General features: G+C 35.9%; 1 protein-coding gene and 1 long non-coding RNA gene across 7 annotated transcripts in view; one reads left to right on the plus strand and one right to left on the minus strand.

The window, feature by feature from the left end:
• The window catches only part of Rel (REL proto-oncogene, NF-kB subunit), a 73,660-nt gene extending 61,168 nt beyond the window's left edge, over nt 1-12,492 (minus strand). The window contains exons 1-2 of one of the 5 annotated variants that reach the window (XM_087216033.1): nt 12,057-12,492; nt 2,394-2,536 (exon numbers count right to left, since the gene is read on the minus strand). In XM_087216033.1, the coding sequence (XP_087072159.1) occupies nt 2,394-2,536; nt 12,057-12,066 (153 nt within the window). In that variant the 5' untranslated portion in view covers nt 12,067-12,492. Of the gene's footprint in view, nt 1-414; nt 471-2,393; nt 2,537-12,056 lie in introns of those variants that run through there. The other 4 variants (XM_004867239.4, XM_021246282.2, XM_087216034.1 and 1 more) reach the window with 4 other exon arrangements.
• Nucleotides 12,481-13,505, plus strand: part of LOC101700994 (uncharacterized) — a 57,211-nt gene continuing 56,186 nt past the window's right edge. For both annotated transcript variants that reach the window (XR_015452978.1, XR_015452977.1), the window contains exon 1: nt 12,481-12,557. This is a non-coding gene — a long non-coding RNA (uncharacterized LOC101700994). The remainder of the gene's footprint in view (nt 12,558-13,505) is intronic.

Below are 13,505 nucleotides of genomic sequence, written 5' to 3' on the forward strand. Positions count from 1 at the left end.
GAGCTGAAGCTTTCCAGAGAACATCAGTAGGGAAAAACTTGTCAGCACCTAGACATACCATTTTCTACTGTTGTTTCAACTGCTTATATCATCGGACTCTGCTTATTTTCCTTAAAACATGTAAAACTATACCACAATTTTATTGCAGAACATAAGGAAATATCAGATGTTACATAACTAAGTTCCTTGCTCTTAGATGCACTGTCATACCATAAACATTCCTTGAAAATATATTTATTTAATCCATACTGCAAATGACAGTGCATAAATGATTGTTTTATTAAATATGTGATATTTCACAAAAATATGTGCTAATCAGTAGGCATATAAAGTGTTCACTGTACAATAAGCAATAAATCAAGTTAAATTTAATAAGATTAAGGTTCACAAAGAAAGTACATCTAGAACACTCACCATAAAGAGGCAGGAGACACTTAGAGATGGGGAAGAACTAATGTTCACTTCTGAAGCTAGCAAATTTGACAGAACAAGCAAGAAATATAAAAACCAGAATAATAAAAGCTATTAGGTAGTTAAATAAGAATGGGTAGCTTACTAGGTAGAGGGCACTAAAGTTCATAATTCTAAATTTAGACATAATGTGCACAGTAACCTGGAAGTATTTATTGTCTTTCTGAATGAAAGAGAAGGTAACCATTCAACACTGTAATAAAGGATGATTTAGAAATAATTGAAGCCATAAAGTATATACAGAACCTATTGGTATGCTAAGGACACAGATTTTAGAAATACCTTAAAGACATATAGAATAAGTTATGTAGTAGAGTTAAAAATGACTCAAGGGCCGGGGATTTAGCTCAGTGGTTCCGCTGCCTGCCTCACAAGCAGAAGGACCCAAGTTCGATCCCTGGTACCAAAAAAAAAAAAAAAGACTCAAAAGATTAGAAGAACAAAAATTTAAAATTTACTTATTATATCTCATCCATTTTAACACTTAAATAAAAGGACTTAGATAAATCAAGTACATACTACTGCCAAAAATGTTACTTAAAAATAGAAATTTAGGCCAGGTGTGGTGGGTGATGCATGCCTGTTATCCCAGCATTTGGGAGGCTGAGGCAGGAGGAACACTGAGTTTGAGGCCAGCCTGGGCTACATAGTGAGTTCAAGGCCAGCCTGAACTGCACAGTGAGATCCTGTCTCAAAAACAAAACAACACTATATATTTGGAGTTAGATGAGAGCAAAAAAACTCCGATGTACTACTGCACAGTATTATGATCATTGATAACAATAATGTACTATAAATTTCAAAAAGCTAGAAGAAAGGACTTTGAATGCTTTCACTATAAAAGAAATTATAAATGTTTGTGGAGATAAGTATGCTAATTTAATTACCATGGAACATATACATGTGTTAAACATTACTGTATTCAATTATGTATAATTTTTATGTATCAGTTAAAATAAAAATAGGAATTTTGTATTACACAATTCTGTGTTAAACTATATTTTAGCAAGTATCTAAGTTCAATAGCATAACTTTGTGAATAATCTAGCTATAAAACAGTGAATTAAGATTTATTGATGAAAGATGATATGCACCATTTTCAAAATTCACTTTGCTATTGGGCTTTTTTTTTTGTTTTGGTCTTTTGAGGCAGCATCTCACTATTTCGCCCAGGCTGGTCTCAAACTTCTGGACTCAAGTGGTCCATGTGCCTCAGTCTGCCGAGTAGCTAGGGACTGCAGCAGGCACACACCACTGCACCCAACTTAGTATTAACTGGCATTTGAAGGATTAAAAAAAAAGACAAGTAAAACACAGCTAATAAATACAGATATAGTGTACCTTATATTTACCAGAATCACTTTTAAAGAAAAACTTCTTTCAAAATGTGTTAACATGAAAAAGTTACATTTAAAAAGTTATGATATCTTAAATGATGTCAATGACTCAGAGGATCTGATACAGGTAAGGAAAGGTACGAAAAAAGGAGAAAAAAAATCTTTTCCACAGGGCCTAGACTATCAGATTGTAGAAAGAATAATTCTGATTAAGTTCTCAAATCCATGTTTTTAGATAATCTAGGCAATAATTTCCCTTACCTTTGTATGTAAGAATGTCTTTTCCTCATTAAATGTTTTGCGTTCTATGGAAGGAATAATGCTCTCAAAGCTGCCAATGTGTACTAAGTACTGCAAATCACTGTGCTTATATTAATACACAAACAGATAACTACACCAAGGAAGACTCGTATTGTATTTAAGAAATGATTCTGCACATCTACCCAGATATATTAAAAAGAAAAAAGAGAATAAAAGGAAAAGACTGTAGAGGTGACTGTGAAGAAACTAAGGCTTAATGTAACTGCTGTAGCTACAATATGAAGCAACTGGAGGTGAGACAGGCACAGGAGAAGGGTCTGTTACCTGGATAGACGGGTATGTTCGGTTGTCCTCTGTGCTGTGCTCCCCTGGAATGCTGCCTGCGGATCGCCCTTCACATTTGTATCTAAAACGCATTCCCCTCTGCCTGGGTTGTTCAATTATTTCTATATATGGGTTATACCCACCTGAAAGTTTAAAAAGGGAAGGGGGCAGTGAGACTAGAATACCAATGTAATTGATTTTAATGCTTTTAATTTTTTTAAAAAAAATTTTAAGTTTGGAATGGTTTTAGACTTACAGAAAAATTGTGAAGGTAGCACAGAGAGTTCCTATATATTCTTCCTACCGTTTCATTTTATATAAGTATAGAACATTTGCTATGATCAGCAAATCAATATTTTTTGGTGCCCTCTTTTTCCAACATTTTACAAAAATGTTCAAACTTTTTAAAAGAATAGATCGGTGATAACCTATGTAATCATTACCTAGTCTTTATTTATTTTTTTTTAAATCATTACCTAGTCTTAATAATTTTGCCAAATTTTACTTTAGCCATGTATGTATTTATATATATGTATCTTTTTCCTGAAACAGTTAAATGTAAGTTATAAGATCTCATATCCCTAGTTGCTGCAGCACAATATCCTCACAAAAGGACATCCATCTACATGACAAAAACAAAAACAATTACCCTCACACACAATGATTTATCACACCTAAGGTATTAGAAAGTCTCCATCATTCACCAGCTAGTACATGTTCATATTCTCTCCATTATTTTTTCAAAGTTATAAAGCTTTGTTGTTTTGTTTTTTCTCATTATATATTTTATTAGCACGTATCACTTTTACAGAATATTGGGGTTCACTAGGAATTTTGAGTTTTGGGGGTTTTTGTTGTTGTTGTTTTGTTTTTTTTTTGGTACTGGGAACTGAACTCAGGACCTTGTGCTTGTGAGGCAGGTGGCGGAACCATGAGCTAAATCCCCAGCCCAAGGAATTTTGAGTTTTTTAAAAACAGCGGACTAAAATCAAGATTTTCTTTCCCAACATTAAATAACAAGATTTAAATATAATTATTCAAGATTGGATGGGAGAGATCTTTTTCCTCATTCAAATTAAGCTTTTATGGAGTGTTAACACAAGTCATTCAAATCACAATGATTTATCAGTGCTTTATGGCTTAGTATCTACAGCTAATGTCTGTATGAAGTTCTGAGGTAACTACTTCAGAGATATATACTTTACACATGAGACCAAGCAGAAGGATTTTCCCCAAGATTCCCCAGAAGGGTGAATAAGGTAATATTCAGAAATATAATGTATTCCAAAAGTGAGTAAAATGTACTTAACTGCTTGATTTTATAAGAGACTCTTAGTGGATGAAAAGACCACTCAATAAAAATGAAAATGCATTTAAATCCTTCCAGAAGCATACATAAGTTTGGAAATTAAAGGACTTGAAAATAGGCTCAACAGATTTTTTAATCAGTCTCATCTAAACCTTTTCTAAAATATAACATACAATAGAGGAAATAAATAATTATTTACTTTCTTTTTAGTTTTTTTTTTTCTGGTACTGGGAATCAAACTCAGGACCACTTTCCAGGCAGGCACATCACTGCTGAGCTACACTCCTGGCCCTTTATTTACTTTCTGTAACAAATATAATTTACAACATGTACCTTCAGGTTGAATACCTAATACATATAATTACATAAATGACTTTCAAAATAATCAGGCTGAATGTAAGAAGTAGGACCAAAAGAGCAAGCATTATGTAATTCCATTTATATGAAACTCTATAATACATAAACCAAACCATAATGAAAGAAAGTAGATCACCAGCTGCCTAAAACAGAGGCATGGGGTGGATAGGGAAGTTTGGGGAATGATGGATAAACTTTCATTATTTTGATTGTGGTGATGATTTAGGTTATCTACACAGGTTAAAACTTACCAAATTGGTATTTTATATGTGTATAATTTGTTGTAAATTATACATCAATAAAGTTGTTTAAAAATTATGCATCTTTATCCATTCTTATCCAAATTATGGAAACGAAAGTTCAGTAAAGACACTCAATTGTGAAATGGGGTTTTTATTTCAGGAGTGTGAAGATGTCTTTCATTTAAAAAAGAAAACAGGCTCTGTCAGTCCATTTAGTGATTTCTTAATATCCAAAATTACAAATTCATTTCACTGACTAAGGCTTGTCCTGTTAGAATGCAAGCAATCTCTAAGATAACACAGTGGGCTTTAGTAGTGCAATATGAGAGTAGGCCTTTTGGATCCCACTCAACCACTTAACAGTAAGACCCTGGAAATGTTATTAAAATCTTAGTCTTGTCTGTAAAATGGGGGTGATGATGATGATAGCAATAGCACTAACTCACAGCATTGTGAGGATTAGATACAGCATTATATGGGTTAAATTCTTACCAAGTGTTATGCATAGAACAGGTAATCAATAAACAGTATCTATTATTATTTTGAGTATTTTCTTGAAAACAATGTATCAACAGCATCACTATCACCACTGCTACTCTAAATGACTTTATAGAATAATGAGACAAACACCACAAATTACTAGATTGCAAATGGGAGGAAAGCACTAACAAAACTGCAGAAAATGATGAGAGCTAGAGTCAGGAATGCTTAACTATGTCAGAGGGGGAAAAAGAGGTAAAGAAAACCATGAGGAAAAAAAGGAATGAAAAAAAGGCATTCTGGGGAAAGGGAGGAGTGTGTCCATGAAGGTTGTACTTAATTACCAATGGAAGTGGAGTACATTTCCACTCTTGGAGAACCAAAAATCAGGGTATATGTAGTGATAAGGATTTCACTGCATGTGTGACAAAGAGTCAATATTTTAAAGCAGGGAAATCAGATAATCAGATTGGCATTCTAGATTAAGAATTATGGTGGCAAACCAGGAGTAATGGTACATGCCTATAATCCCAGCACTTGGGAGGCTGAAGCAGAATTGCTATGAGTTCCAGGCCAGCCTGGACTACATAGTGAGTTCAAGGCCAGCCTTAGGTCCACAGCAAAATCTTGTCTCAAAAAAGAAAAAAGAAAAAAAGAAATCTGGTGGCAGTAGACAGATTGAAGAGAGAAAGTAAGGTAATCAGTGTAGAGACTACTATAATAAAATAGTCCTCTCTTATCCACAGAAGAAATGTTCCAAGACTCCCAGTAGATATCAAACTTCAGATAATGCTGAACCCTATATATATGATTTTTTTGCCTATACATACCTATGATAAAGTTTAATTTATAAATTAGGCACAAAAAGAGACTAACAACAGTAAAACAGAACAAATATAACAATACTACAAGAGTTATTTTAAAGTTACTATTTCTGGAATTGTCCATTTAATATTTTTGGACTGCAGTTGACTCTAACTGCTGAAAGTGAAATAAGGCTAAGTGGGGACCACTGTCATGTGGGAAATTATGAGGTTATGTCAGAAATATAATTAGACAATGAATTAGAATGAAGGATTATTTATGAAAACTGACAGTATTTGGCGTCTAAACAAAACATTAAAAAAGAATTACTGATGACTACAGTACACGGTTTCTACTTTGGGTTACTGAATGATTACTGTTATCATTAATTTTACTTAGTTTGATCAGCCTCCTTGTGTTTGAATCTGCTACTTATTTGTTTATTCAAAAGACAAACAGGAGCCAGGTGAGGTAGCACATGCCTTCCTGTAATCCTATTGGGGAGGCTGAGCCAGGAGAATTACAAGTGTGAAGGCAGCATGGCCAATTTAGCAAGACACTGTCTCAAAACAAACTAAAAAAGGGCTAGGGGTGTAGCTCAGTGGTATAGCACTTGCCTAGGCTGGGTTCGATCCCAGCACTGAAGGAAAAAAAGGTAGAGGCAATGGAGGTAGCATCAGAGAGAGGAGAATAATGGTATAGCTGAGGAAAAGGCAACTTCAAAATACTTCTAGGTAGAGGACTTCAATGGAAAAGTAAAAATCAAATACACAAAATAGAGAAAAATGACGAAACACTATCAAAAGTGAAGCAAGGGGCCAGGGATTTAGCTCAGTGGCGCCGCACCTGCCTTGCAAGCGCAAGGTCCTGAGTTTGATCCCCAGTGTCGCAAAAAGAAAAACCAAAAAAAAAAAAAAAGTGAAGCAAGAAGAAATAATAAGGAAACAGACAGTAGGATAGAAGGAAAGTTTCATTATGGGTTCCATTAAAAATACAAAAATCCACTCAACCATCCATGAGAAGTAGAAAACTCTCAGAGCATGTTCTTATGGAGGTTATTTCCAACTAGGGAAATGTAGATAAAGCCAGGGAAAACCTGACTTCAACCCCATTAAGTTCATAATACTTATTTCAACTTTACTGTAAAACAAGGCAGGCAGGTAAGTATTTCACAATTCACATATATTTCTATATTGCAGTATTTTAAATTCACATTTCAATTTCGAATACTTCACATCCTTTTATATCCATGTAGGAGTATTTAAGAAAATGTACATTTTTCTCTCAACAGCTGTTAAAATCAACAGTATTTTTTTAGTGACATCTTAATTTATGTGGTTAAAAAGAAAGATCAAATAAATCCCTGTCCACTACTTATTTTAAAGGTGTCTTTGTAGGAAACTGATATAGAATGACTTCATTATTGGTAATTGGTTAACTCTTTTGGAGGAGTGTAAATAAAATGCTAGGCTCATTGTGAGCATTCATAGTGAGCAAATATTTCACTGATTACATGACACTTCTTTAGATAATGTGTTTATGAAGTAAGTCTACGGACAAAAGAATGGAAAAGCAGTTGTTAAAAAGATTAAATGAAATATTTTAAAAAGATTTTTAAAACAGTAAAAATGAGATAAATATTAGTTGTCATAACATTAACAACTAATCTTAAGTACATGTTATAATATCACGTACTTAAAAATCCTTGAAACCTTTTTCCTCTTGCAGAAGCTCTTAATTGATTAAAAACAAAATCTCACTAACAGCCATGTAACAGAATTTACTATAGTAATATACATTCCTCCAGCTGGAAATAACCTCCTTTCTCATTTATTTGCATTTACTGCAACTATTTCAAGTAACTTTAATTTAGGAGAGACTCGTTATTATATTCATTCTTGAAATAAAGCTACTTGCTTTATTTCTTTAAGCTACTTGAAGACAAAGATTATGCTATTCATCAATCAATACAGAGATTAAATAAATACTGTTATCTACTGGGTGAATGATTAAAAATCTAAAGATCTTCTGTTTGTAAGTTATTCAAAAATTAAAGGACTACATTAATGATTAATCAGATCTCCCTTATTAAATTCCAGGATGATAGAAAAAATAGTGCTCTATAGGTATTAGAATCATTACATTTTCATACTTCTTCAAAATCATTCATATTCTGATTTCTTTACCTGTATCTATTATCAATAAAAGCTTCCTAGCTATAAATCATTTATTTCATGTATCAGTATAATACACCAGTTATTTCCTTCTTTTGTAGTATGTTTTATAGTTCCATTCTTCCTGAAAACAGAAAGTGCTGAAATGTAGTTATCTATGTGTAAAAAAGGTAAAATACAAATCAGGGAATTGTTAGGAAAAGGGATAGTCAATCAGTATTACTGAAAGTCACTACAGTTTTAAAAAGCACTGAAATACCTTCAAAATTGGTTCTAAACAATTTGATTACTGTACAATCTGTATATTTTGAACAGTATTTTAAAATGCTAATACAGACCAGAACAACATTTGAAATATAGCCAAAATGTTTGCAGATATATTTATGGTTTTATTATTTGCACCTAGGCAAAAAGAGTGCTTCTAAAAACATTGTGCTTCTCTAATAATGAATTTTTTAAGATTAAAAAAGCATTATGTATATCTAAATTGTAACAATAAAATCAATTTTTTTAAAAGTAAAAAATGGATCATCAACCAATAGAAACAGATACATTCATTAAGATCTTATTGTTAGAATTAGGAACCAGCATTATGTGTATAATGAAAAAATGTTAATTACATATAGTAATTATTAAATGGGTTTAAAGCACTTACTTCTATTTCTCATTTGATCCTCTTAACTTTACTCTTCATAAAAACAGAAAAGAAATTATCATCCCATTTTATAGATGATAAAATTATAGGTCAAAATTGTATGAAGTTATGAAAAGAAGAAATCATGAATGACATTAGTTGTTATGACAGCTGGGATTCCAGGGTGTCAAATTTTAAAAACAAGCAGAAAAGCAGCTGGGGGTAAAATCATAATAGCTGATACAACACATAACCTGCAACATAAAATAAAAGCAACCTAGTTTAAAACGATAATGCATGTTGGTATAGGCAACCGAGTATTTAGATCCAGTGAAATCCTTAGACAAAGGGGATATACATCAGAACCACCAAGGTAGTTTTTCCAAATCCAAAACTGGGCGGGCATTAAGAATCCAAGTAATGGAATTTTCAGATGAATATTCAACTGATAAATGTAGCACAAAGTAAATAAAAAATGTAAAGTATTTTGGAAACAGATTCCACTGCCATGGGGGTGGGAGAAAATCAAGTCTTAAAAACTTTTCATGGGCTAGGATGAAAAAGGAGAGAAATATTTAAAATCTGTCCTAGATTATATAGGCAGTCAAATAAAAAATACATGTCAGGGTCAAATATCCTTTACGATTACCAGACTTAGAAATAAAATTACAGGAGGCCCAGTTAAATATGAATTTCAAATAAACTTTTTCTTTTTAAGTGCAAGATAGCCTATGACTATCTGGGTCACGTGCCTACAAATGCAATCATGTGCAAAGAAGACAGATGAGAGAAAGGTGGAACAAAAGAAATTTCTAAGTCCCATATTTGAGAAAAATACTAAATATGCTGCAAACGTTCTAATTTATGATTTATTATCTGACTCTCCTCTAGTCATTTCATCCACTCAGTCTATTATGTATCATTTTAATTTTTCACACCACTGTTAACTTTTTCATGTCTGACATTTCTGAAATTACATTTGTGTATGTGTTGAGTCTTATACTAAAAAAAAGAAGTTATCTCTTTGGTTATCCATTCTTAACTTCCAGCTCTATTATTAGACATCTATACTTATATCCATTTTCCCCCTTTCTTTTTTTTTCTTTCCCCTTTCTTAAGAGAAAAAAATTGATTCTCTTTAAATTCACACAACAAAGAGCTGGTAAGCAGTGTGATTTATAAAACAATTTCTTCATGTACTTTCCATTAAGTGACACAGCAAAATAATACTTTAAAAAGTGAATAAAAATAAATTTAAAAAATTTTTTAGTACCGGGGATCGAAAAATAAATTTTAAAACACATTTCATCTAAGACTACTATTAATAACCACAGCTATGTGCCATATAAGGACATTTTGTTCTTTTTACTAAATGAGAAATTTTAAGTTCAGACATAAAACACCTTAATGTTAAATAGGATAGAACCATAAATTATACAAAAGTAACAACTATCTAACTATGCATAACTTCAAGAGGCTTGGGAATATTTTCATCATTATGCCTATCTAGAATCAAGATGTAGCATTTTCTTTAAAGGCAATGAAAAACTTTAATAGCTGAGCTGTGAAAATCCTACATAATCTGCTAATTTACCTGAACAAAATCTAGAATCACTATACGAAGTCCCTATTCCCATGGCGCTAATATAATTTTGCTTATGAGATGATGATTTGTGTTCCTTTTACCTTATAGGCATTACTTATTCAGCTACACATACCTATTTACATATGACATCCGGTGAAAAATGAAAGTCTTAAATGCTTAGTAATCAATAAAAAGTTTTTGAAGTTTTAATACTACCTTGCTACAAACAATATAAACTAAAAAATGATAAACTAAGCAATTTTTTTTGTCAGTTAATGTTTCAAAACAGGGTGGGAATTTACAATTTCATCAGTGAATCTCTCTCTCTAGTATAAGATCTTTATAACTGATTATACTTAGATTCACTTTTTGGGGGGCCTACCGGTTTTAAATAACTAAATTACAATTTAAATAACATGCTATATTTTAAATAACCCCATTTAATGTAACATGAGAAAAAAATAATAATCGCCCTGCAACTTCCAGACCTTTAAAAACTTTCCGTTTATTTTTCCCCTTCATTTAGGGGAATCAGTACTCTTTTTTTTTGGTACCGGGGATCGAACTCTGGTCCTTGCACTTGGGAGGCAGGCGGCGGGGAATCAGTACTCTTAACAGCACAAAACACAATGTCACTAAACAAGTTTAGATTGTATTACATTTTTAATCATGTAGGTCTTTACAGTACTCTAGAAATAATTTTTTCTCTTGAAAAAATTTTAAGTATTACATTCATGTAATTACACTTATTAATAACGACTAAACATCCAAGGGCAGAGCTTGTTTTACTTATAACGTTCTCCATTCTTCACTACTTTCATACAAAATATTTCTAATAAACAATAACCAAATAAGTAACCTTCATACTTTTAACCTAAACGTGCGCTGAATTTATGAATTTACAAGACTATGTGAAAGTCGGGGGTCATGTAGATGGGTAAAGGGAAAGTTAAAATATTTTAAACTACATTTGCTTTTTCACATGAAAACCACAGACAAACTGAAATCAAATGTCATGAGAAACACCCCAATTTCCTTTTCAGCCTACATCGGTACCTACGGCATTGTTCTGCTCAACTCTTTAAAGAGGGTTTTTTCTATGCCTTCTGCTTCCTCTTCTCTATTAAACATCAACCTACTACTGATGGGCACTGTGGAGGCAGTCGGGAGGCTGTGGGTCAAGCATAAACAAGCCCCCTCTTCAGCCTCTTAGTACAAGCATAATGTATACTTAGACCTCCCTTCCTTCGTTCAAGCTGCTCCCTCAGTCTGGAAAACGCTCCCCAACCACCTTGCCAGTCAGTTTGATTCGCCCGCCATAGGTTACGGGCAGCCCTCGCCAGGCGGTCTACAAGAGACTCCTCTCTTGCTCTGTAAACCTGTTTCTCCGCAAACCAAGAGATCAAGTATTTAGCAACAGAAAATAAGTATCTGCGCTAAGTGATAAAGTTGTTTTCATTCCTACTCATTATTTTAAAACACAGATGGTCTAAAAATCTTCTTTCCCCCTTGTTGCTAACAAGAAAATTCGACGTCTTCGGTAAACTAGAAAAGCACGCGCTTTAGTTTACATTAAAAATTATCCACTTAACACCTGTTAAAATACCACCGAGGTCTTCTACAGTTGAGTCATATTTTGTACAACTGTCAGCACAAAAGCGATCACCTACAGGCCCTGGATGAAATTAAAAGTTTTAAAAGGACAGAGTAAGTCCCAGGCCGGGAGGTTCCTAATTCTTGTCCTAAAATATAAAACCACCGATCCTATACAACTCAGTCTGTAAGTACGAGAACTCTTCGTTCTCCTTTATTTAGATCATTACTCCACTAATACTAAAAAGCAAGTTGCTGGGAATTTCTACAGTTCAGCTCTTATAATGGAATCGGATTACAGAGCGCGGCTTTGATTTCGCACGCAAATCCTGACGCAGGTAACTTTTCAAAAGGCCGACGATTTGCCAATGAGGTGATTTTAAAGCCAGAATGCGCCGCATCCCGAAGTGAACACCGAAACTCAGAGCACATCAGCCCCCTCCCCGGTCCGCCCGGCCCGCGCCCGGCGCCCGCGGGACACTCACCCGAGGCCATGGCTGCTCTTCGCGCCGCCCAGCCCGCAGCTCCCAGCGTCGGGCGCGAGGCCGCCGTCAGTCAGCCGTCTGTCAGGAGGCCGAGGGACCTCTGCGGGCAGGAACCCCTGTCCCCCTGATCACCCCCGGAACCTCCTCCTCCTCCTCCTCTTGCCCTTCTCTGGCTTTGCAGCTCGCACCTTCCCACCCTCTGAATTCTTGCGTTTCAGGTCACCAGTATCACCCCTCCAGGTTGCAGGAGCCAGCTGCAGGGACAGGGCGGAGCGAGAGCCCAGCGCCCGCCCGGCGGAGAGGTTGGCAGCAAGCGGGAGGGGGATTTCCCGCGGCTGACGTAGGCTCCTCTCCACCGCCTTTGCCCGGGGGCGGGAGGCGGGGCGTTCGGCGGAAGCCGCAATGGGAGGCCCTAGCCCCGCCCCTTTCCCGCCCCCGTGCTCTCGCCTCTGTCCCCCTCCCCGCGCGTACGTCTTGGAGCTGCCGCGCAGAAAGGACGAGGTGAGAGGGGGTCGAGCTGCGGGAGCTGCGGGAGCTGCGGAAGAGGGGGCAGCCGCGAGGTGACGCTGCGAGTGAGAAGGCCGCGCGCGGACTCCTGAGAAATCCCCCTCCTCCGGTTGTTCTGCGGAGTGTGACTTAAAGTTCAGGAGTCGGTGGGCGGGTGCGGTGACGTCGAGAGGGCGGCCGCCCGGGTTTTCGATAGGTGGTTCCCCCTCTTCCCGATTTCGCACATGCAAATCTCCGCCCCCGCGCCGGCGCGCGTCGAAGCGCGGGCGTCCCGGTGCGCCCTAGAGAGGAAGTGCGGAAGCGATCAGGACCTGAGTTCGCTTGAGATTTGTGTATTTGCATACGGGGACCCCCGTAGTCTGATTTTCCCTCTTTATATCTACATTGCGAAGGCTCGGTTAAATATACGTATTTTATACACTAAAACCTTTAAAACTCTAAAGGCCTTCATTGAGAGTCCGATGCCTCGTCATTATGCGGTGTAAGTGGACACAGCTGAGACTTGACTGATGCCCACGAGGAAAGGGAGAGAGGAATGAACATTTGGTGCATTAGAGTATCCCGTATAACTATATCCTTCATTTGCCAATGCTTGTTCACTTTGTCTATGATATATAGTTATCCTCATTTATAGATAAATTAATCAGGGTTTGACGTTAAATGACTGGTCTCTACTTCAGAATGATAGCAAAAGGAAAAAGACCTTATTTGAACTTAGGGTTGTCGGGTTCCAAAGCTCTATGCTTTTTTTTTTTTTACCCCCGTTTCTTAAGTGCCCAAAATAAGTATAGTATTGGGAGTGGGGACGATGGAGAATCAGCCTACCATACAAATGCCCAAACTAGAGGAACCTCTTGAAATAATTAAAAATGAATTTGTCAGGCCCAAAATATACTCTACAAAATATACCCCCCAAAATGTAACAGTTGTATTATTAGGTCA

Source organism: Heterocephalus glaber, unplaced genomic scaffold (assembly GCF_053883595.1).
Source record: "Heterocephalus glaber isolate CG9 unplaced genomic scaffold, H.glaber_assembly_v1.0 deba00001457, whole genome shotgun sequence".
Classification (NCBI taxonomy): domain Eukaryota; kingdom Metazoa; phylum Chordata; class Mammalia; order Rodentia; family Bathyergidae; genus Heterocephalus; species Heterocephalus glaber.